We start from the raw sequence: 23,831 nt of genomic DNA, 5'->3' as shown, positions 1-23,831 counted from the left end.
GCGGAACGTGCCCATGCGCAATCATCATGCAACAATTACTGGTTACTCATTATTCAATTCCACTCGATTTGAGGTTCTTCAGAATGCCCTATCTGAATATCCAACGTGCTTGTTTCCGGGCCTCTTTGTAGTCGAAAGATATCTATATATCTAAGGTATCTAATCTGTGGATTCACCCAAAGCCCCAATTGAACTGTCAACCATGATATGGCAACGGCGAGTAAAAGATCCATCAACGATCGGGAGCCATTGCTGCTGATAGAACTTGGAACACAGTATTATATACAGATATTGACATCGTTTTCAGAGGTCAGGCGAGTAACGGGGAACTAATTACTCTGCGCTGCATGGTGCTGAAAGTAAGTAGGTATATTTCTGTCCGAAGCCTCTGGTGCTATCTGCGAAATTGTATTGTAACATACGCATCATCGCATGCTTCTTCCTGCTGAGAAGGGTGTCAAGAGAGCAGTGATTCACCCACCGTCCGAAATGCACTGTAATGAGTAGCATCACGAAGTTGGCCAGGGAAAAGCTGGACGAGCATCGTCGGAGCTGGTACTGCAGCTGAGGATTGAAGACCAAATGCCCTTTGATCACAGCTCAGCATTGAACAACTGCTGCGTCTTTTCGAACACGGCAATCCTTCCACGGTCCCAAGGATGGCACCGTTGCAGAGGCTGGTGCCGATCCGGAAGACCTTACCTCGAGCCTCCAGAATGCAACTCTTGGGCTCGAAGAACCTTCTTCGGAGGTCATCAAGCGGTTTCCCAATGACAGGTCGTACAGGAGTGTAGAAAGAAGCAGCAGCTTAATCTACCCCTGACAACATCCGGGATCGATCCCGAATGGACACAACCCTGTCAATAAGATATGACATGTAATCCGACTCAACAACGCCGAATTTCACATCAATCCACCCTTTCCGTTCAAAGGTGGAACGCACTCCGTCCCTCATCAACCTCGCAGAACCGCCACAGACCCGCCTTAACAGCCGCATCCCTGACACTGCCCAGCTCCTCATCGTTGACGGCACGGTTGATCTCAGCATACCGGACCTCGCCGCCAGTCTCCGTGTCCTTTGCGCCCCGCTTCTTCTTCCCCACATGTGCATCCGGATGGTACTGCTCCATAATATGCACGTACAGATCCTTAGATACATTCTCCGCGAGCCACTTCATGATCTCCTTCCCCTCGTCCTCCTTGCCCGGCATGACGAGGTGTCGGAGCAAGACGCCCTTCTTGGCGATCCCGTCCGAGGTGAAGCACAGATCGCCAACCTGGGTATGCATGGCCTTGATGCTCTCCATGGCGGTCTCGGTGTAGTTGTCCGCCTTGAGGAGGCGTTTGGAGGTGCTGTTCTTCCAGACCTTGAAGTCAGGGAGGTAGATGTCGACGAGGCCGTCGAGGAGTTCGAGGGACTCGAGCGAGTCGAACGAGGAGGTGTTGTAGACGATGGGGATCTTCAGGCCCATGTCCCGCGCGGCGAGGATGGAGAGGACAACTTGCGGCACGACGTGCTCGGGGGTGACGAGGTTGATGTTGTGCACGTTGCCGATGGTCTGGAGTTTGAGGTACCAGTCTGCGAGTTCTTCGGGGGTGAGGTCGAAGCCGTTGCGTTGGTGGGCGATGTCCTATATAATTAATCCCTGTCAGCAACATGCTCTGAAATAAGCAGGAAGAGAAAGAGCACATACATGATTCTGACAAAACACACACCGCAGATTACACCCAGAAAAGAACACCGACCCGCTCCCATGATATCCCTGGATACACGGCTCCTCCCCGCGATGCGGCGCGATCACATTGACCTTGGCCGTCTCCGCCCCGATCAGACACACGCCCGTTGTCTCGTACCTGTTGACGCCACAGCGGCGCGGACACAGATTGCATTCCCGCAGGTGCGCATAGGCCAGGGAGCGCTTCTTGGCCGCGTCGACGGACGACAGAAGCTGGTACCGCGGGATATAGTCGTCGAGGAGGAACTGCGGCGGGATACCCAGGTTGCGCTTGGTGACGCGCGGAGTAAACCGAGGCGCCGCGGAGCGGAGCCGCCTGGATGAGAGTCGGAGTGCGCTGTAGAACGACATTGTCTGACGCACACTCTCTGCTAATTCTTCTTCTTCTTCCTGGTCTGTCCGTCTCAACCCGGACAGCGAACAAAGCCAGACTGGCGTAGGTTGGGACTTTGTCTGGAGTCGAGGGCGGGACTCCATAGACACGCTCCGTATTAGTATTGTCTGCGCTCTGCTCGGGCTCGGGCGATTACCTAAGCCATGTCGTCATGTCACGTGCGGCGCTCCTTTGGCCCGTTCCGTCGAGTGTTAGGAGAGCAGACTTTCTTGAAGGATTGTAGTTCTTATTGTTGTTCTGCATCACGAGAATCCATTGTGCTAAGCTAGAAGAAGAGGATGGTGGGTATATAAGTATAAACCATCGTGGTAGTGTACAAATGGCGGCTAGGGGAAGAAGAGAAAAGAACCGAATCCCAAACACGTCGCTCCAAAGGTAACATCGGAAACATCGGAAACATCATCATTATCACAAAAGACCCCGGTCAAGAATCAACAGATTGGGATGGTGATAGTGCGTTTAGCCCCCTTTTTCCGTATCATGTTCAACGCCGACCTCTCCACATGAGCAACGAGCAACACAGATTCCATGGATAGAAGGTATCATTACTCCTAACGCAAATCTGGGCCTTCCAAAATCCTGGACTGCCGCAAAAGAATTAACCGTGATCGTCTCCATGATATCATGTCGATCATCCACCGTGAATGTATGGAAGAAAAGGAAACAGGCGGACGTATCACAACGCAAGCCCACTGCCGTCGCCGGTCCAGCGGTAAAGAGCCAGGACTTCGCGTCTGCGTTGCTGCTGTTCGCCAAAATCCTCGGGGACGCGGCCGCGGACCTGGGCAAGGGCCGAGCGCATGACCTTGCGGAAATTCCGCTACGAGAGAAGAGTCAGCTACAAGACTCGATCGACTGGTGTTTTGAGATGACATACCTGATATTCCGTATTCAGCGTCACAACGCAAGCCTCGTGAGCACGGACGATAGTCTCGCAAGCCCTCACCACGCTGGGGTTCACGTCGCTCTGCAGCTTGTCCGCCGTTAACAGAAGCAAGAAACTCCCCTGTAAGAGATAGATTCCAAAGAAGAAAGGCATAAAGCTCAGATCCGGATCGTATTCCAAGATGGATTCCGCCGCCTCGGCCGCGCTGACAGCGTGGCCCATGGCCTCGATGAATGACGGCGAGGAAATCCACAGGTCGTTGTCGTCGAGGAGGGATATGGGATCCCATTTTCCAGTTAGCAGAATATGCAGTACGTGCATGATATGCGTCCCGTATGCAACGACGATCTTGGTTTGCACGACCGACTCCGGAATCCGCGATCCCACTGTGCTGCTAGAACGTCCAGACGGGCTGACATGGTCGAGGTGGGACCCGTCAATTACCGCTTCACCTTCTCCACCAAGGCCTAGACCACTGGTATGGCGGGCTTCGAACTCCCTCAAGCTCTGCCCGTATACCTCAAGCTGACGAGTGATCTCGGCAACTTGATGATCCCATTCAGCACTGTTTCTGAAGTTAATCCCGAACCTAGGGTGATTCCGTGCGTGGTGCAAGTCGACAATCTCTCCCAGAATGGTCATCAGAGGCAAAAAGTACCCAAACATGCTGTGACCCGTGCATTCGAAACTCGGTCCCGCCCGTCTGTAGCCAACGCTGGCAAAGTCACCGGCCTGCCACAAGTCATCATCCATAGGTTGCAATAGTCCTTCGCACTCCTTGTCTAAAAGACTAAGGGGTCTATTATAACACAAGGCCAGATGGCGATCCATCACATATAGCAGCCACCAAATGCGTCTGCGCTCCTCCCTTTCCTCTTCCGTAACGGTGCAGGTCGTCGTAGTAGCGCCATTGGCCATCGTGATCGGTGGCTGTGATGGATGTTGGTGGCGTTTTGCAAGATCATCTGCATCTCGCTCCCCATCCTGCTGCGGCTGGGATGGATTTGGGGGCAGTTCACGGCCGAGCTTTAACTCCCGTGCTAACGACCATGCTGCAGCCCACCAGCGCATACTGGCCGCCTTATATTCGCTCGCAGAGACAACCGTGGCAAGGTGAATGTAAGTCGCTACATCATCAACAGCTCCTGTGGCACTGCTCTGCGCACCCAGCTGGTCCATGGACACACCAAATCCTCCCAGAGCCACGCCATTAATGACCATATTTGCGGCGTAATTTGGAGACGTCTCCCCGGGTGCTGGTCCATGGATTAATGGTCTGAGCAAGCCCACCGTCAACTCCAAGAGTCTTTGACACACTCTTCCCCTAGCTGAGGGTGGAGATGTCAGAAACGCTGCATCGCTTGTCTGAGCCGCAACCCACAGCATACTGGCAAGTAGACCGGGGCTACACACTCTAGGCTTTGTTGGGTGGAGAAATGACTGTTTTCGGAAGATGTATCCGACAATGTAAGGTGATTGCGGACAAAAGTGAGAAGATGAGGAGCTCGTGAAGTAGACGTCGAGTAGATCGCACGCAAGCGACTGCGGAATAATCGATGCGATATGCGGTAAAACAGGTTGCAGAACGGGGTATCTTAATGTGCTGGAAAGGCTGGGCGTGCTAAACGTGGCAAAATTTGCAGGCGACGGCGACGGCAGAGGAAGCCATGCAGGAGACTGGGAGGGAGGGGAGAGACCCATGAACGGCGCCGAAGCGCTTTCTGCAGAAGCTCCGAACCGATACCCGTTTATTGACTGCGGATTCTGTTCTGGTGGATTCATCAATGAATAGGTACCGTCACCATACCCGTTATTGAATCCTTGTGCCGCAATTAGAGACGGCGGCGAGCGGGGATTGGCGCCGGACGACTGCAAAATTTGAAGGGACCTGATATCAGGGACTTGCATCGGTTGTCGATTCACATCGTGTAACTGCCCGAAATTGTTCATTGGCAAATTCGCGATACCGCCCCCCATCTGCTGCTGCGACTGCTGCGGTTGTTGCTGAGAGGTCGGGATTCCCGCCATTGTTGAAACATTTTGCTGCTGTATCTGCGACGGAGTAGAGTCTGCGATGTTCCGTGTAGGGTCAAATGTCGAATCGTATCCGCCGTTGGCTTCTGGTGGTGACGGTCTGCCAGGAGGAGTATTCCCCACAGGTGATGTAGAGACATCGTTCCCATTGTTACCTGGCGCTGTCGCTGCTGCTGCTGCTGCTGCTGCCGCCGCCGCCGCGGCAAGATCCTTCTTCGAGGCTTTCCCGCGCTTCTTCCGCTCCCGAGCATACTCACACGTCAGCCCGAATTCTATGGGACGTCAGCACTGCTGGAGACTCGAGTGAGCATGTCCAAAGGATTACCTATGCAATGCGCGCATGGGTTCTGCCCGTCGCATTTCGTCCGTAGCTGATTGCACTGATCGCAGGCGCGACTTATTCTCCGTCGTATAGGTGCCGATGAAGAATTTTTGCGGATCCCCACGCGGGAGTCGGTAAGGATATCCCGCTGAGATGAAGGTTTGAAACCAGTTTGGTTGCCCATATAGAGTTGCTCTTTGGACTTGACGACACTACCGCTCAACGCGGCCGAGGTGACACCGGTATTACTCGATAATTGTAACTGCTCCAGAGCGTACTGGGGGTCTTCCGCCAAGTTATCCAGCTGGGATGTTTGTGTTTGCGCAATGCGATTCGACTGACTAGAAGCGGTAGAAAAAGGCGTATAGGAGGTTGCGAACTGCTGCAGTGAGGTGGAAGTAGACATCCTCTCGGCCGATCCACTCTTACACAGACATGGAAGAGGGTCGAAGGGCAGTGGCTCATTGAAGTCAACCTCCGACAGAACCTAACGCGGAGATGACATTGCAGCACGCAACGTTACAGTCTCCCGGGAGGAGACGGCAGACAGGCTGGCGCAATTGGTACGAGAGTCAGCCGGTCCTGCTCGAGACGCTGACACCGCGCGCTTGGTAACGGAACCCGAGAACGAGAACGGCGGGGGAGCCGAACCGGAGAAAAGCAGCAGACTCTGGGGAGTCCAAGAACAGGTCAATCGGGACGCGATGAGGGAGGAACGTCACAGAGGGATGAATTTTTACGAAGCCGACCGGGATGAGTTTAAACAATCTCGGTCCAGGCGACGCTTCGGCGGTGGCACGATGACAGGACGCTCTCACGGAGCAGCGGCCTAACGCGGGCGTGTGGAGAAGGGCGGCGCACGAGGCGAAGAAAAAGCGTGGGGTACCGGCATCGAGTCAAGGCTTTCCAGTGGAGAGTCTGCGGGGTGAGAGTCGCAGTTAGCAAGGGCACGCTGTCGTGCGTCCGACTCTTGGCCTTCGTCCTCGCATATATCTACTAGTCAGTATGGATATATCACCGGCTCACCGGACTGCAGGGCCGGCATCCAGGGGTTGAAGAAGCCTAGCGCTCTTCGACTTGGAGTCGTGGCGGGTTGTTGCTTCGCATCGCATGAGGAAAAGAGAGAGACTTCACATCCGGGGCCCCTGGAGCTCCCATCATAGTCGGCCTGAACACCCAAAGACAGTAAAGGTTCCCTCGTGGTCATGGGAGCCGTTTCCAGGCGCCGCTGGGGCTGTGGTGCGGCTCGTGAGTGGTGAGAAAAAGAGCTGATCCTTTGGCTGCGCCGTCGCCAGATCGAACGAAGCAGCCCGTGCAGTGCAGCTGTCAGCCCCGCAGAGACCGCAGCTGGCTGGAGCTCCAAGCCGATTTCCGGGATGGCGAGCTGTTCGCTGCTTATTTCGCCTCCGGCAGAGCACCGCTGGCTCGCTACCGACTTGCATAGGTGTGAGATGAAGGTCAAAGCGAGACGGAGACTGGCCTGCAGTCAGATCCTCCGCATGTTCCTGGCCTGTTGATCGCTGGCCGTCATCGACGGTCGAGCGCTCCCGAGTCCTCGACAACGGGCTCCATTGGCTGTCCTCCACAGGGGAGCGAGACATGATCCAGAACCGTGAGATGATGGCGTTCAGTGGCGGTAAGAGAGAGATTGAAAAAAAGGAAGAATGGAAGAAGAGGAATAGAAAAGAAAGGGGAGATGGAGATGAGGGAAAGGAGGAACAGGGCCTGAGGTCTGCCTGGCCCGTGATCCCATGACTTCGGCTCTATCAGACCCTGACACGTCCCAGCGGTCCCTGTTCTCCTCCATCGGCACGACTAACGCCGGTCTACTCTCCATTCGATTGTATTACCAAGCAGCTAGCTATGTTCTCGATCTTATGCCGTACTACATAAGAGGATCGCAGATAGAAGAGGTCTCCCGTCATCAAGATGCATAGGACACATGGCTCTTATCTATATTCAGACGTCTGTACATACATGCAAATCCCCTAACTCCGTCATGCCAACTCCATTCCCAGCCACAGATGTAGTGAAGTAGTAGGATATACTGTACAGATCAGGCACCGGAGAGGGGTTTTGGATGACCAATGATATACTAGTAAGACATGATGACATGAAACATCCCTGGGCACCACATGTGGGCCCAAAAAAGGTAAGAAACATAAAACAACAAGACAAAAAAAAGATCAAGAGATTAGACGCATACTTTTTTGGATATCTCTGCCGGCAAACTTTTCCCAATGTAACCATTTCAAAGCAGAAAGAAAAAAAGAACGCCGACCAATGCTTTTTGAGATAACATCGTGCGATATCGTCATGCCGCGACCAGCGGACAGAGAGAGAGAGCAGTATTTTCTTTTTCCTTAGGAGAAGAAGTAGACACTGTCCCGGAGTCTGGTAACGTCCCAGTCTCCCTTGGACGGCACCTCGGGGAACCTCATGGGAAGCCACAGCCATTGCGATCGAGTCTGCTTCTTGCTCTTAGAAGATCCCTTTTCTGAGGCGTCGGCGTCGGCCTCCATCTCCGCTCCCGCAGAATCCTCCGCGTCCCACGCACCCTCAAAGGCTGCCCCGCTTGCCTGAGGATCAAGGTCCGGCAGGAGACTCGTAAGGGCAGGGTCCTTGTTTGCTTTCCGCTTGGCAGCCTCGAGATCCTCGGGTACATGGCCAACAGCCGACTCTCCCAGCGAGTTGTTTGCGACCAGGTCACTGTCTTGTCCATTCAGCTGCTCAAAAATAGCAGCAGGGGTCACCATTTCGCGGCCCTGCTTCTGCAACTCCGGATCTTCAGATTTAAGCAGAATCTGTCTCTTATGTTCATCGAAAAGTTCAGTCAGCATGTACGGCTTCCTCGCCGCGCTTGACTTCCGGTATTTTGTTATCGCCTTTCCGATCGCGCTGCTCATAGGCACCTTGGCAAGGAACAGGTGGTTCCCATAGCGAGCTTTGAACTCGGATGCCAGCCTCTTGACGACGTCATCAGAGTGCATGCGGATGAATGCATCTCGGAGGACACGGTTCATGACATCGACATCCGCCGCGTGAGTCCAGAAAGAGTCATGCACGGCCGAGAAGGTCAAGCCGTGACGGTGGCATTCAGTTGCCGAGAGAATCATGTGGGTAGCATCGAGGGAGTGGATGAAATTGGGAGGGAAGGCCTGGAGTTGCTTGCGCTTTGAGACGACATCATCCCAGGATGATTCCATGATGCTGAGCTCCTGCATACTTGTCTTGATACGGCGAGCCTTTGTAACGCGGTATGGCTGAACCACAGGCAGACCCAGAGGAGTAGTCCAGACGACGGTTGAGCGGAACTTGGTGGTGGGGTCCTTCGCTTTCGCGCTTTTTTTGTTGTTCTCATCGACTGCAGGCTCACCGTCGGGTGTCAAGGCGGTCTTGGCAAGCTCTTCAACCTGCTCCGGTGACAGCGACTGCGTGATACGATTGGCACAGTCTCCCAGCCAATATTGGATTTTATGCGCACCGTTGAACATGGAACCCAGAGCATCGAAGATCTTTCTGGCAATATACACAGAAGCCTTGTCGTGACCACATTCATGCTCAAGTTCCGGGTAGTAATCGACGAGCTGCCTGCGGACTTGTCTTGAAGCTCCAATGAAGGTCACACCGTAGACATTGGTCATGACTGTCTGCTTGACGATCTTTCTCGTGATCTTGCCATTGAGTATCTTAGCGATCGGAACGCCCTCCGCTGCTTCCTGCGCAATTGCTTCCTTCACGAACTCAGCCACACCGGTATACACGTCGGAAGGGCGGTCTGACGGTTCGAGGTTGACTTGCTTGGCGCCGACGATGTCGCCACCAAGAGCCGCATAGTGTTGGAGTCCATTGCAAGATCCATCCTGGTGAATTGGCAGCCGGGATTCATACTGTGTCGGATCTGGGAGACGAAGAGCATTTTTTAGTTCAATGCAAGCCGCCAGACATTGCCAGGGATCCTCGGCCTCAAGCCACCAACGCTTTCCATGCAGTCCCTTGTTCGCAGAGTCAAGGATATCGTCTATGTGATCATCGGCGAATTTTTCCCGCTCTTGAAGACTAGCCTTATCAAACCCATAGACATTCGCAAGGTGAATCTTCAGCCACTGCAAGCCCCTTGCACCGAGCAGCTTACCGTCCTTGAATAGCAGCAGTCCTCTGGCGTTATCGGCACCCATCTGGTTGAGGTAGGGTGGAATTGGATAAGCTCGGCCGCGGAAGTCCAAGTTGTGGGGCAGATAGAAGGTCTCGTTTCTGTAAGCGCGGGCAATCTCCATCTGAAAATTCTGGAAACACCGTGTTGAATGCAAGCCTGCCCTCTTGTTCTCGACCTCTCGCACTGCACGAGCCCATTTTCTCTCAGCTTCGGGGTCCGCGCCGGGCTCTGGCTTTGGGGGAATAGGGAGGTCCGGCTCTAGGGCTGGGAAATTTGCAATGGGTTCGCCAGAATTCCAAGCTTCAAGCATGATATCGAAAACTTCTCTGTTGATGACCCATGGCGTTTTCCCGAGGACATCCAGACCTTCTCGAACCTTCTCAAGACCACCATCTTCAAGGGCAGCCTTCAAATACAGCCCTTGGTACGGGTCACCTGGAGTAATACGCATCATAGTGGACTTGGTGCCGAGGTATCCACCATCGCTGAAACCATTCCACGGCTTAGGCTCGCAGACCATTGGGAGATGTCGTGCGATGAGGTCGGTTGGAGGTTCCTTTGTAATCCGCAATACCAACTCCGGGTGCAAATTAATAAGGCCAATACGCCTGCCCTTCGATATCTGATAGGCATGCTGAAAGGCCGGCTGCACACTGACGATCGTCTTTTTCGTCTCCGGGTGCACAGTTGTAATGGGTACTTTTGCAGTCTCGAACAATAGACTCATCATAACCGCGCCGACCTTGGCAGCAACTCTCGGGGGCCAAGTGACGTTCGGGTCTGATTCTTGCGTCTGCTGAACGATTTTCTTCCATTGCGCCCGTCCCGCTCTCTGCTTTCGCTTTCCGAGGATTTCGCTCAGGATCTTCTTACGTCGATCGTCCGCCTGGGCATCCTTTTTGAGAACAGCTTCTGCAATCATCTCATCCTGGATTTCCTTGCCAAGGAAGGAAGCCAGGGTGGCGAGCTTCAGACCCTTCTCCATACCGGCTCGATTGAAGATCGCCAAGACCTGAAGAATCGCAATCGCCGCAAGCTTGTCGAGATCCATGCATCGCAGATACACACCATACTCACAGCGTTCTCTCTGCTGCCTGGTGCGCGTTGGATTGGCTTCAGCCTCCGCAACCAGCTCCAGTTCCTTCTTGAGCCCTTGAACTAAATCAGAGTGCCATTGGTTTATTATCGAGCCAAGTTTTTTCCCTCCAGCAGTGGTATCGACACCGGCCGATTTCAGCTCTTCCACTTCCCTGCGCCAACGGGTTATACAAGATCGCACGGCGTCAGCCTCCAGGCGCTGCTGTCTCAGCTGCTGATAAAATTTCTCCCGATCCGCCTCAGACACTTCCAGATGGGGAGGAATCTCAATCTCGGACTTGCCGGCGAATAAAGAGAGAGACTCTTGTAGGGTCTCAAGACCAAAACCCTTCTGTGGGACAGGACGGACAGGGTCAGGTTCATGCGTCTCACCCGCGTGAGGCGAGAATGATTCGACGCCCATATTTCCAATGGCTACACGTTGGAGATCGGATGAGCAAATCTCCGACAGCTCACCGAGCTCCAGCTCCGAAAGAATCGGAAGCGCGAGGACCTCCTCCTCAATCTCAGCCTGCTTGGCCTTCTCCCAATACCTCCGCACCGTCCGATCCCGCTTGGAGCCGTGCAACATCCGCAAGGCCATCCGTATCATGTTCGCGTACGTGGTGGCATCCGGCTTCACACCGGCCGCGACCATGTCGACCTCAAACCATCTCTGCAGCGGCAGAACCAAGCTATCCTGTCGCGTCATGATCATGTGCGAGACCATCCCCTCCAGGTATCGATTATGCAGGCCGAGATATTCCGGTGAGCCAAAGGGATAGAACTTCCCCAGACGCTGGATGAGTGCAGCGGCCCGATCGAACCTCCCAACCTTCAAGGACATGTCCAGATTCGCCATCATCTCGTCCACGTCGCCTCCGATACCCTTCAATTTTCTGAGCACCCTCGGCTTGGTCGTCAGGAGACTATCTATGATAATGAGAGAAGACGTATCGAACTCGGGATCCGAATCTGAAAACGACTGGGAGCTGCCCCATCGGCCCGATTGTTCGTAATTGGAGCCCATTGAGTAGGTAGCGTTGTCGAAAGGAACGTAGGAGCCCTGATCGACCGCCGAATGGTCTGTCGTCGTGGCGAGATGCCGACTGGTCTGGTAGGATGACCGGAGAGGGTGGTCTTTGGGAGCAGGCGGAGATAGACTAGCTATCGCTGTCGGTCTGGTCGACTGGGAATGGAAGCGCAGCATCGCCGGGCGCCGCGATGGCCGCGGGGCCAGCTGCTCCGTCGACAGTTGCAAGTGATGCAGTACATTTTTCCGACGAGCTGCACGAGGTAACATGGTTGAGACTCAATACCGCTGAAAATAAATTAACAACAAAAGAATAATGAACGTATTAAATTACAAGGGCGGCAACTAGTGAAAGCAGGTGCATGGGGTGGAAGCAGAACAGGACTAAAAAGGCCGAACAGGGAGACAGAAATTGAAGTAACCTGTTCTGTGCCGGGGCAGAGGATTCAAGCCCTTGCACTCACACGTTCTGCAACCTCCAACCGTCTGTGAGTGGGAGAAAGGGAGGGAGGTCGAGAGGAGAGAAACAGACGTGGATGGCGCATGGCCGGGGACTGGAGACGAGAAAAAAGATTCGATCTCGCCGATCCCCGATAAGGCACGTGACATCACGTGTTGATGTGGAGATGCCTTCCGATAAAAGATACTATGTAATCTGGCGTAGAAACTGGTCTAATTAATAATATGTACTGTAATTTTCATTTCACAGAGCTTACTGATGCTGAAAACAACAACGTTTATTCCTTTAGCTTCTAGCGTGGCTAACTAGGTGCAGTACCCGTACAACTTGATTTCGCGTGTTCCGCTTCTTATACGGTCCGCGGAAACACACTGGATAGAAATACCCGACAGTACCACCTTCGTCATTTATCAAAAAGATAGCTTTGTTTCGGCTTTTATGGTCCTCAAACAGCAGAATGCAGCAGTAGCATTTTTTACGCCTCTCCAACATCTCAGATATAGTCTAAATTGGCCCATTGCACCTGACGCGCTGTGCGCTGCTACCGTTATGCACGAGTTACTTAGCATGCCCCGTCACCATCAAGCCAAGAAGTAGATGACAGACAGCATCAACAGAAGCATGAAATCAATGTAGTTGCACGAAACTCATTCTCACATAAATAGCGTCGATCATCCCTCCTCAACATTTACCTCAGAATCTTGATCAGCCTCCCTGTCGGCCCTCTGTCTCTCCTTCCTGCGTTTCTGGTTCTGCTTCATCGCCCACCCGGTCAATTCTGGGTGAGCGGGATCTATACGAGGCGCGCTCATTCCATCGAGATAGTCTTCGCTCTCAATTGCGGATTGGAGCTGCGGTAGATCTTCCGGGTTCTGGTGGATCATGTAGTCTTCATACACGGCCCACGCTTCCTCGGTCTGTTTCAACACGATATATCAGCACTGCTTCATTATGAAGACCAAAACGGTCCTTCCGGGGGGCCAAGGAAGGAATCTTACATACCTCTGCATCAACCCAATCATAGGTCTCCCACCGCTCGTCCTGCATCTTCTTCAGAAGTTCAAGGTTCCCAGGAACTAGGGCCTCTCCGCCCTCGGCGGACTTGATCTTGACGTCGATGGCTCGCGCCTCAGTCTCCGCGGCCCGCGGAGCCGCATCTTCATCCAGGTCCTTTTTAGCCTTCCCCGCTCTCCCTTTGGTCATGACTTCCTCCGACGCGTCGAGGTGGTGAAGTTGAGGCCGCAACTGCACGACCGCAGAGACCGGAGAAAGATGAAGATTATCTACATCCATCAGCAAGTGTGTTGTAAGCAACAGACTCAATCGATCAAGAGATCGACGACCCCGACAGGGAAAGGAGGGAAAAAGGGAAAAAAGAGAAAAGTACTCACTCCCACGAAAAGCCCCCAACATATAAACCGGATCCCCCTCTTCAGGGACCTTAATCCTCCCACCCAGCGTCTGCACCCTCAACAACGACGCCCCAGCCTCCCCCTTCTTCTCCTCCACATCAGCCATCTCCACATCTCCCTCCGTCTTTACCCCCCTGCCTTCTCCCCCAGCACCAGCACCGGGTACCGCACCCCCCGTATTAAACCCACCCGCCATACCGTACGCCCCTCCCTCCCTGGCGACGCGGCTCTTCCTCAACGCATCGCCGTACCGTAGACCCTTGTTGACGTCGTAATTGACCCGCGTGTTGATGGGGACGTCGACCTCGACCAGGCCCGTCTGCGGCTTCACGCGGAATGCGGTGGGTTTCTGGCCATGGCGCTCGTCGTAGGGGTGGCCAGTGGGGCGGTCGAGGTATTGCAGGACGTATCGGGAGATCTGGGAGTCGGTGAGATAGACGTCGTAGGACACGACGACGGGGTCGTCGGAGTCCGTCATTGTCGTATCGGGCTGTAGGAGGAATCGGGCGGTTGGGTGTCTACAGGAGGGAAGCGCGTTGCTGGGGACGCAAAATCCAGGCTATGGGTTTAGAATATCATGCAAAAGAGGTACGGAACGGGGTATCAAGGAGAATTGACTGGATTAGAGCTGGAAGAGGGGTAAGTTCGCCTGTCGCATGCAGCTTTTTTTGCCGGGAGCGCATTGACACTCACAGGGTATAGTTCCCCCAACAGCACGTCACAGGAAAAGAAAAGACGTTCGAATGCCCCAATTCTTCTGTAAGAATTTCCTGAAAAGGATGCAGTCCGCAACGAAGAAAATCTGGGGAGGCGTTGTGGCATTCGATGTGTCAGAGTGAACGTTGAAGTTGCGGCGAGCGGAACTTTTTGGGTTTATCGATAAGCGCAGCTCTTGCGGCGGTGCGCTCCGATTACTACCTCAGTCAGAAGTGCATACAACATGAAGCAAACACCAACACAGGTAACATGAGTAGATAATGATTGATTGCTAGCTTCCTGTCAAGTCAGAAAAAAAATCTGACTTGTTTTACCCTTTTGTTACTCTATCAGGTCACTTCTACTGTGCGTCCGTACATCATGAGAAACTTGCCAACTTCTCCAACTTCACGAATATAGCTACTCTTACGAAAGGAGATGTATCATGTAATAGTTTACAAGATGGCTATTTCCGGACCGATATTGTTGGTTGTATGATATTTACATTCATCATATGAGTACGTGACAAGATATACATAAAAGAAAAATCAGGCTATGCACAACATAACATGCAATGGAGTATAAAAATCGAAAGGATGTTCCTATAGAGCCACCTCCGAGTCAAGGGAATAGATTCAATTTATATGGCCGGGCAGGGGAAGCTCGTCCCATGGTGGCCCTGTAGCAGGCATCCGGCATCATGATTCTGCAAGACAAAAATCAAGAATGCAATCTGAAGCGTGACCAAAAATTATCCTTTTTACTCTTCGCCCTCTTCTTCAGCAACCTATAGAAGTTATTAGCGACAATCCACCCAGATTCAAGCTCAAATATTAATGGAACAAAAGGATTAACATACCCCTTCGTGGAAGTTCTTTCCTTCGGTGGTCTCCTTGATGATACCAGCACGGATACACCAGTCACCGAACCTCTCAGGCTCCTCACCGGCAGTGTTACGCTCAAGGGCGTACCGCTTCAGGAGAGGCTTCATGATCGCAAGGATCTCGTCCTCCTTGATGGATGAGCGGTAGAGCTTGTTGAGACGCTGTCCGTGGTATCCTCCACCCAGGTACATGTTGTAAGCACCGTAGGCCTTGCCGACGAAGGCAACCTCAGCAAGCCAAGGTCGTGCGCATCCGTTCGGGCAACCAGTCATACGCATGACAATGCTGTCTTTGCCCAGGCCGTTCTCCTCGAGCGTGGACTCGAGCTTGGAAATGAGAACCGGCAGATAACGCTCAGACTCAGCCATAGCAAGACCACAAGTGGGAAAGGCCACACAGGCGGAAGAGGAGAGGCGAAGACCGGAGAAGGAGGTGTTGTCCAATTTGTACTTGGCCATTAGCGACTTGATCTCAGGGAGATCAGCGTCATCGATGTTCGAGAGGATCAAGTGCTGGTTTCCAGTGAGGCGGAACTCGCCCTTGTTGAGCTTCGCGAGCTCCCGGAGACCAGTACGCATGGGGAAGTCGGCAGTGTCCTCCACACGTCCGTTCTCAATGAAGAACGTGAAGTGGTTCTTACCCTTCTCATCCTTCTGCCAGCCGAAGGTATCGATGTTCGAGACGAACTTGTAGGGGCGAGGCTCGGCGAATCCCAATCCCTCCGGCAGCAGTTCCTCAACCTTGCCCTTGAAGACGTCCACACCCATATCATCAACGGTGTACTTGAGACGGGCATGCTTGCGGTTCTTGCGGTCACCGTGATCACGCTGGACGATCATGATCTTCTCGCAAACGATGTGAACCCGGTCTGCAGGCACAAATCCGAGCATGGAACCAGTTCTGGGGTAGGTCTTCTTGTTGTTGTGCGTCGTACCCATTCCACCACCAACAAGGACGTTGAAACCTTCCAGGTGTCCATCGGAGCCCTTGACGGCAATGAGACCGATATCATGGGCGTACACATCAGTGTCATTGTGAGGAGGAATGGCGATCGTGATCTTGAACTTCCGAGGCAGATACGTTGGACCGTAAATAGGCTCGTGGTCAACAACGGCATCTCCTGCGACCTTCACATTCTTGTCATCGTCATCCTTCAGCCAGATCTCGTGGTAAGCAGTCGTAGCGGGCAGAAGGTGGTCACTGATCCGCTTCGAAATGGCATGCACCTCGCGGTGGTATTCAGAGAGTTCAGGGAGGGAACTGCACATGACGTTACGGTTGACATCACCGCAAGCTGCGATGGTGGTCATCAACGCCTTGTTAATAGCACGCATGGCGGGCCGGAGGTTGCCCTTGACAACGCCATGGAACTGGAAGGTCTGTCTGGTCGTAAGCTTCATGGTCTCGTTACCATAAGCGCTGCTGATAGCGTCCATCTGCAGCCACTGGGATGGTGTCGCAACACCACCCGGAAGACGGCAACGGATCATGAAACTGTAGGCCGGCTCCAGACCCTGGGCCTTCCGCTCTTCACGGACATCACGGTCGTCCTGCATGTAAGTACCGTGGAACTTAGTAAGTTGCTGGTCGCTGGCAGAGATGGCACCAGTGCTGGTATCGCGAAGACCTTCGGCGATGGTTCCACGCAGATAGTTCGACTGCGCCTTGATGTCCTCATTGGTCAGTGGTGGTGGCTCCTCAGGCAGACCATCGACCTTGTCAACGCTCAGAGCCTGCCACAGGCGCGGCTCCCATTCAGAATAGCCAGTCTGGAAAGCGTCTGGGTCCTGGTCATCACCAAGCCCAATGTCCGTAAGCTTCCGTCCACCAAGGAAGGAGATCCGAGCGTCCAGATCCTTCGCGGGCTTGTTGTAGTAGATCTTGTCTTCCTTTCTGGGCCAGTAGTGGCTGTCACCCAGACCAAAGACGGTGTAGTTGATGGAAGACAGGTCCAGATCGCCGGAGTTCTTCACGACCTCCCAGAAGGCGCGTCCGTTCTGAGGGAACTCTCCCTGACCAGCAGTGCTGGTAATGAAGACCACGTTTTCCTCCGTTGCCAGGTCTTCGATAGGGTAATCATCCATGGCAATAACCATGGTCTTGAGACCCCTGGCACGGCCACGGTTACCCAAGCGCTTGGCAAGGTTCTGCGCATTTCCGTTGTCAGAGGCAAAGAGGATGGTCAGGGGAGCACCGAAAAGACCCTCAAGCAGCTTCTCGTAAGAGTCCTTAGCCTTGCGCTTCTGCAGTGCGCGAACCTCCGTGCCATAAGGCTCAGAAAGGCTAGAGGAGAAGTGCGGGTGACGCTTCATGAGCTGGGTAAGTTGGTTGTCCCTGCGAAGGAAGTCCTCGAGCTCGCGCTTGATACGCTCCGAGTCAAGAGAGAACTTAGGCTCGCCATTCTCTTCGTTGCCAGGGTTCCAGCGGTACAGGGGCCAGTAGCCGAGATCCACGGCCTTCTTGGTCTCCTGAAGAACAGTCAGGGCAGAATCGTTCTCCTTGTTGTATGGAAGGTAGGCAACGATGACGGAAGGACCATCAAACTGGTCAGCTTCAGCCATAGCCTGAAGCACCTGAGTATAGGAGCCGTAGACCGCAACGGAGGCGACATAGGCGTTTCCAAAGTTCATAGCATAAAGACCGATGTCCTTCTTCCTCCGAGTGGGATCGGCAGCCGCACGCTCAGAGTAAGGCTGCGAATCGATGATGAGCATGTTGACATTGGCGCCGGATGCCAGAACATGGTGGACACCGGAGTTGCCAAGGTCATAGGCCCACGCATCCGAACCAATGAGCCACTGAGACTCCTTGAAGAAGAGCTTCTTGGCTTTCAGGAGCTGTCTGGCGACCTTAGAGCCGTCCATGGAAAGGCGGGCGATGACATCCGGAGCAAGGCTGTTAGCCTTGGTAGTGTCACGGGCGTTCAGAGCCCACTTCGACAACCAGTTCTTGGGAGTCTCCGTAGCGAAGTTGGTAGACTTGATTGCCTCTTCAACCTCACCGACAAACCTCTCACGGTGCTCCGTTCTGGCAATCAGGGAGCCAAATCCATATTCTGGGCTGGCGGCGATCGTGGCAGAGATGCCGGCGTTGTTCGACTCCAGCTGGTTGGCCACATACAGGCGGTCACCGAACAGTTGGTTGAGGATCTTAGTGTAGGCATTTTCAACCTGTGGCTGCTCGAGGGTCTGAGCCGCGGGTGCCTTCTGGCTGCCAATCTCGAGGTTCTGGATAGGAGTCTCGGAGTTGAGGTTCTGGAGGATACCGCGGATAGCCTGGACAGCCGTAGAAGGCTCAACGTATCCGAGTCTGAAGCCAACAAGGCGAGGGGTCCTAGCTCCGTCGGCGGACGGGGTCAAGCTCGAGAGGAGATCCAAAAATGATGGACCCCATTTCGTGGTCTTCCGGACCTGTTCAAGCACTGCGATTTTCTCAATGGAGCTTGGGATCGAGCTAGTGATCTGACTGCCGACCCACGGGCGGTAGAGACGAGCCGTGATGATACCAACGTTTTTCTCGTTGGAGTTGGCCAGAACATCGACGAAGACGCCAGTGGAGCCGAAGATGAAGATAGCGGACTTGGCATCCTGAGGTCCGGTGTACTCAATCGCACGGTAGCTGCGTCCGACAAGTTTGGAAAGGGTGCTCCAGATGTGGGCAGTCCAGCCAAAGATATCCGCCGCATTGACCGGACGCACGCTGGTGCCGTCAACGGTCGTGGCGGAGGAAGTGACAGAACGGCTTTCACTGCTGCTGTCCCGTCTAGAAGAGCCAACCGACGAATTGTCCAAGCTAGCATTCGAGGAGGCCTTCGATGGGGTGGGAAGAGTGCCCGAAGCGTCCAGCTGTCCGTTAGAAGCACTCTCCAGTCCCTCCTCGAGGACCGTGGCGACCCGACCAGAGTCAGTGTACAGGGTCTGCTCTCCAGTTCCGGCGGAATGGGAGGCCCTGGCGCCCTCCAGGTTCAGGATCTGTCGGACAACCTCGACATCCTCCACGGCAATCGCATCGTCATTCGCGGAGTTGGCGGGGTCGAAGAAATGGATGACACCCTTTCCGGATCCGAGCGCCAGCGCATGAGCGGTCAGAGCAATGTCCTGCGCCTCCTGGAGCGTCTCTGAGTGCAAGAATGCGAAGCCGCATTGGCGAATGGAGCTGATGACAGAGTAGTCGGGGAAAGGAGAGGCGTCCAGAGCGACATGGATCACTATGGGGTAGTTCGCCAGGCGGAAAAGGTGAGGGATGGAAGTGAGGAGGACAGAAGAAGAGGTGGTGACGGACACAATGTCACCAGACTGCAGGGGATGGAAGGCAGAGAGAAGAGGGTCTTCATTGTATCGAACTGCTCGCACCTGTCAAGACGATTAGCATCTGGAACGAGCCGGATAGGCGACTCGAACGGCCACTCACCTCGGGTGTGCCTCTGGAAACAACGCCGCGCGCATTGCTGGCCTGCAGGCCTTTCAGATGCTTGGAGAACTGTGAGTCGGTCTGCAGAGACGGCTGCACAGAGAGGACGACGTCGCTGGCGAGATACGCGATTCTCGCCACTGTACCGTTCCAGTCACTGGTCAGCGATGTCACTGCGGAACGGCGCCAATTATGATAATGGCGATAAAACTGCTCTCAAAGAGACGAGGAGGCTCCTAATGTCACTTACCCGCTTCTCCGGCGGTCGAAATCAACCCCATACTGACAGATGTGGGCTGCGCTTCTCACAGCGCAGTTGGGCAGGAGGGGGTCAAAAATCTAGATGTTCTTCAGTGGGAATCACCGCATAGGGTGAGATGGAGAGAGAAGATTGAGAGGAGGAGAAAGAAAGCCAACACCGCGGAGTTTTTAGACCCGGTCGCCTCTTGTCTGACGCACGTCCGCCGTGCCAATCGAGCCTTGGTGAAGAAAAAAATATAACCCCTCTGGGAGATCGTTCACTTTGTTCTGCCCCCCTGGGGATTCGATCAGCAACGTTTTGATTGGCTCCTGATCACGACATCGATGCAAACACCAGATCCCGGGCCAGGCAAACACGCCGCATTGGGGCAAGCGCAGGGTCCCGTGACGGTAATTGAGCACGTCAACGCTGTATTGGCGGTTACGCCCTCGTAATTTTTGCCCTGCGGGATTCGCTGCGGCGCCGGTGCCGCCGGAGTGGTGAGGGGGTCAGAGCAGATATACAAGGAGACGAGGGGACAGGTCTCTCTCGGTCCGCTCATTGCCTGTGCTGCTGCTGGATCGGGTGATCGCCGGCATTATCTAGCACTTACTGCCGGTAAGGAGTAGTACAGCAGGTACGAAAGTGCTGTACAGTGGTGCCATCCACTTAGTACGTCTTGCTGCCATCATCCTTTGTCAAGCCTCAAGCGCACTTGGGTCAAGAAATATCATTCCCCGCATAGCCGGTATGCACCCCCACCCAGCCAGATCCCGACCAGCCGTAGACACGGTTTTCTCGGTCGAAACGAGCTGACCAGAAGGTCCCTAACCGTTCCAGTTCGGCGGCTTTTCGGTCTGTGTTACTCCTAAGCGCGCGCTCTGCTCCCTTACCGGGGCAGTCGGGATTTGCTAACCGCCCGCTGGGCTGCCATGTGTACATACAGACGGAGCGGGGACAAGAACATCGAACGTAAGGCCACACGGCACGATAAGAATAATGTATCACGTTCCTTTCATGCTAGATCCGCTTTTTCTATACCTGAAACTCTGAATACACTCTTTTGTCCTTACACTTACAGTAACCAATGCAAATTCTTTATTATCACACTGAAAATCGAGTACCCGTTGACGCCCCGAGATTCCCCACCAGTACCCAACATGCCTGTGTACAATCCCTGACGCCAGGAAGGCACGGCGCAGTTTGTGACACCGATCCAGGGACCGCTCGATCTTTCAGACTCCGCGTACAACTGGAGAGTCACCGCGCTAGCTATGTAGCACGGGAACCAATAGTATGTACAATGCACCCACAACCATGCTAAAACAACGAAGAGAAAATGGAGAGAGATCCACCAATATGCAAAGAACCCCAGACCACCAAATCGATCACGAGCTATCCAGGCCACATTGCCATGGATAGCCAATGAACAGAGAAAACAAGGAGAACATGAGACATTATGGCTTGAGTGGAAGGGCTCGTAAACACCCAGCCTTAAATATTCGTTGATAAAGAATGTGAATGATCTTGCCTGCGTTCCCGACTCGCGGGAAAAACAGTGCAGGCTAGATTCGGGTATGAAGCTTGCAGGTACACTTGCAACTTGATCTCTCGAAAATGACACCACGATAAACAACCAATCGCAGCAATCATCGTCAGCTTGGACGTTCTAGGACTGACGAATCACCTAGGATCGTTCCAGTCGTTCATCTTCATGTTCATCCCTTGCGGTGGTTGCAGGTGGGTATGGACTGGCTGCTGCATGGACGCAGCTTGGACCACCGTCTGAGAGGGCAGTGGAGGGCCTGTGCCCGATCGCCGCCGCCGTTCCCTCTCTGTAACCCCGGACGCGTCAATTTGATTACCGTGTTTGCGGAATCTGCGCCCCAGACCGCTCATCCAACTCGAGTCCTCATCCTCTCCAAGCCAGTAGCTACGGCCGACGCTGACCATCGCACGGCCGAGCTTTCCCTGCCAGCCCTGGCCCTCTGGGGTGCGTGCGTTGAATGGATCACGGTCGATTTCAGCAATGCTAGCGATAGATGTGTTGCGGCTGTGGCTAGGGAGCTGAGTATGACGAGGCGAGGCATGGGCCAGGTGCTGACGCAGGGTCTGTCTGGCAAACGCCAGCATAACGAAGATAAAGTAGACGCGGATAGTCCACAGGCAACAAATGAAAGCAATACTCTGGAAGCTTTCCGGTTGAATGACGCCGTTACCAACGCTAGGGGTACCTCCGGCTCTTCCGCCAGAGCTGCCGGCAGGAGTACTGGCTGGGTAAGCGGCGGCTACAGCGCCGTCTGCTGGGCCAGCGGCGATTTCCACAGAGGAGACATTGTACTTGGGGTTTGTGAAGCCAGCCGTGTCTCCCATAGTGTCACTTCCGGGACCAGATGCAGGCGCATTGTTGTAATGTTGTGAGACGACGAGGAACCACGCGACACCAAACGCAGCCGTGTAAGCTGCATTGATGACGCTGTCAAGAAGGTAGAACCAGGCGAGGGCCAAGCATTGTAGCGGAGACTGCTTGCGAATGTGTGGGAAGAGGAAGGTTGTAAGACCGAGAGCGAGGAGCGAGTAGATGTACATCGACAGCTGAACCGGCGAGAGGTGGTAGCCGGTCAGCAACGCGAGCAGGCCATAGAGACCGCTAATCTTGTTGAGGAGCAGCGAGAGAGTGATCAGAGAAGCCCCTGTCTGGAGGCTCATAACATAGAGAAATGACTGTATGGGTGGCTGGGTCAGTAAACAGTGTCGAGCGGAAGCGGCGGGTCTGGCCGGCTGCGCGCGCTGAAACGTACCTCTGGCCGCGGGATGCGGAGGAGACGGGCTGAGAAGCCCATCTTGATGTCGTGTGCCGTGAGCGAAGGACCAGAGTTGGCCACTCGCAGTATGGTAAAGGCACCCGGTGAAATCGAACGTCCAAACGCAAGCGAAGAGAGGGAGAGAAAGCGAGACGGCAGGGCGAGAAGAAAAAGCAAGTGGTCGTGAGAGCGCGAGCACCGATGAAGCAGGCCTAAGGAGCCGGATGCGAGCCGGGTGCAAATCTCCGCCTGATCCGCCTGCTGATCCCTGCCACCGCAGGCGAAGGGGCCGAGGCGGCTCCGGCGCCAAGAGCCAAGCAGGGCTCATGACGTTGTGCACCTTTGTGCAGCTCGGAACGGACAACAGCCCTGTCCGTATAGATCATATAGTGCCGGCCGGATATGCAGATGCTGTCCTGCTTTCCTGTGGCTTTGAATGTTATAGAAGCGACATCTGAGACGGTCTTGGGAGTGCACCGGTCCCAGTCCGAATATCACCTACGACATAACACACGGCCTGATGCAACCGAAGGATTACCTAATTACGTCGGAGATTATAAGCTATCGCTAAACTATCACGGAGCTTGGAACTTCGTGTTACCGAAGTCGAAACGAGATTCATACTCCGAGGCACCACGGTCTGGATGAAGAAAATAGACTGCAACTCAAACCACTACACGTTCAAGTCTCGAAGGGACGCGGAAGCAGAAACACTCCTTCCGAGATTCAATGACCCCGATGATCAATTTCGTGGATATATGCCCTCTAGGGGAAGCCTCTCAAGATGGCACCGAGGGCCACCATATGATTCCAGGGGGGGACACTCTGACACCACACGAGATCCATTACTACCGCTATGACTCTCTCAAATCAACACGTATCTGTTACTCAGTCTTGCAACGGACTCCAGGAGGTGGTTATATATGGATTAGCGTAAAAATTCATCTATAACATCGATCAAACGTTCAATCAGAATCCCATGCAGGGACTCTGAAGTGCATGCAATGACAATGTCCCAGACAAGACGCAACCATCGGACACAGATGACGGATTAGATGACAGTAGACAAACGCCCCGATTGCCGTTCTTTGCATCAAGTGACATAGGATACGATTCTCAGGACCTTCAACAGAACCACAAAACAGCAAGACAACGGCGGAAACGGTATTAAAGTCCGACAGAACTCTGGTCTAGCCATACCGGAATCGGCGAAAGTGGAACATGTACACGCTAAGAATGACAGGACGAATGAGAACGTCAGACTAGATAGATTATGGACAGTGAAA

At 53.9% G+C, this 23,831-nt stretch overlaps 8 protein-coding genes across 8 annotated transcripts; 1 reads left to right on the top strand and 7 right to left on the bottom strand.

The window, feature by feature from the left end:
* Nucleotides 1–926: 926 nt before the first annotated feature.
* Nucleotides 927–2,087, bottom strand: VTN00DRAFT_3861 (uncharacterized protein; the record flags this gene model as incomplete). Its single annotated transcript, XM_069430225.1, has 2 exons — nucleotides 927–1,631; nucleotides 1,695–2,087. 2 exons carry the CDS (start codon nucleotides 2,085–2,087, stop codon nucleotides 927–929), a joined length of 1,098 nt encoding a protein of 365 aa, XP_069289382.1.
* A 719-nt stretch (nucleotides 2,088–2,806) lies between these two features.
* VTN00DRAFT_3860 (uncharacterized protein) lies at nucleotides 2,807–5,778 on the bottom strand (the record flags this gene model as incomplete). Its single annotated transcript, XM_069430224.1, has 3 exons — nucleotides 2,807–2,950; nucleotides 3,008–5,322; nucleotides 5,376–5,778. 3 exons carry the CDS (start codon nucleotides 5,776–5,778, stop codon nucleotides 2,807–2,809), a joined length of 2,862 nt encoding a protein of 953 aa, XP_069289381.1.
* A 751-nt stretch (nucleotides 5,779–6,529) lies between these two features.
* Nucleotides 6,530–6,973, bottom strand: VTN00DRAFT_3859 (uncharacterized protein; the record flags this gene model as incomplete). Its single annotated transcript, XM_069430222.1, has 1 exon — nucleotides 6,530–6,973. The coding sequence occupies one exon, from the start codon at nucleotides 6,971–6,973 to the stop codon at nucleotides 6,530–6,532; it is 444 nt and encodes a 147-aa protein (XP_069289380.1).
* A 762-nt stretch (nucleotides 6,974–7,735) lies between these two features.
* VTN00DRAFT_3858 (uncharacterized protein) lies at nucleotides 7,736–11,908 on the bottom strand (the record flags this gene model as incomplete). Its single annotated transcript, XM_069430221.1, has 1 exon — nucleotides 7,736–11,908. The coding sequence occupies one exon, from the start codon at nucleotides 11,906–11,908 to the stop codon at nucleotides 7,736–7,738; it is 4,173 nt and encodes a 1,390-aa protein (XP_069289379.1).
* Nucleotides 11,909–12,769: 861 nt separating this feature from the next.
* VTN00DRAFT_3857 (uncharacterized protein) lies at nucleotides 12,770–13,988 on the bottom strand (the record flags this gene model as incomplete). Its single annotated transcript, XM_069430220.1, has 3 exons — nucleotides 12,770–13,015; nucleotides 13,101–13,381; nucleotides 13,490–13,988. 3 exons carry the CDS (start codon nucleotides 13,986–13,988, stop codon nucleotides 12,770–12,772), a joined length of 1,026 nt encoding a protein of 341 aa, XP_069289378.1.
* A 978-nt stretch (nucleotides 13,989–14,966) lies between these two features.
* On the bottom strand, nucleotides 14,967–19,781 carry VTN00DRAFT_3856 (uncharacterized protein; the record flags this gene model as incomplete). Its single annotated transcript, XM_069430219.1, has 4 exons — nucleotides 14,967–14,993; nucleotides 15,066–19,442; nucleotides 19,501–19,640; nucleotides 19,751–19,781. The coding sequence occupies 4 exons, from the start codon at nucleotides 19,779–19,781 to the stop codon at nucleotides 14,967–14,969; spliced, it is 4,575 nt and encodes a 1,524-aa protein (XP_069289377.1).
* Nucleotides 19,782–21,424: 1,643 nt separating this feature from the next.
* Nucleotides 21,425–22,584, bottom strand: VTN00DRAFT_3855 (uncharacterized protein; the record flags this gene model as incomplete). Its single annotated transcript, XM_069430218.1, has 2 exons — nucleotides 21,425–22,465; nucleotides 22,543–22,584. The coding sequence occupies 2 exons, from the start codon at nucleotides 22,582–22,584 to the stop codon at nucleotides 21,425–21,427; spliced, it is 1,083 nt and encodes a 360-aa protein (XP_069289376.1).
* Nucleotides 22,585–23,349: 765 nt separating this feature from the next.
* VTN00DRAFT_3854 (uncharacterized protein) lies at nucleotides 23,350–23,716 on the top strand (the record flags this gene model as incomplete). Its single annotated transcript, XM_069430217.1, has 2 exons — nucleotides 23,350–23,422; nucleotides 23,565–23,716. The coding sequence occupies 2 exons, from the start codon at nucleotides 23,350–23,352 to the stop codon at nucleotides 23,714–23,716; spliced, it is 225 nt and encodes a 74-aa protein (XP_069289375.1).
* Nucleotides 23,717–23,831: the final 115 nt, after the last annotated feature.

Source organism: Thermoascus crustaceus, assembly GCF_041956765.1.
Source record: "Thermoascus crustaceus strain CBS 181.67 unplaced genomic scaffold VTN00scaffold_2, whole genome shotgun sequence".
In the NCBI taxonomy this organism is placed as follows: domain Eukaryota; kingdom Fungi; phylum Ascomycota; class Eurotiomycetes; order Eurotiales; family Thermoascaceae; genus Thermoascus; species Thermoascus crustaceus.
Note: the sequence above shows the minus strand (reverse complement) of the source record. Positions and strands in the feature narration are given on the sequence as shown.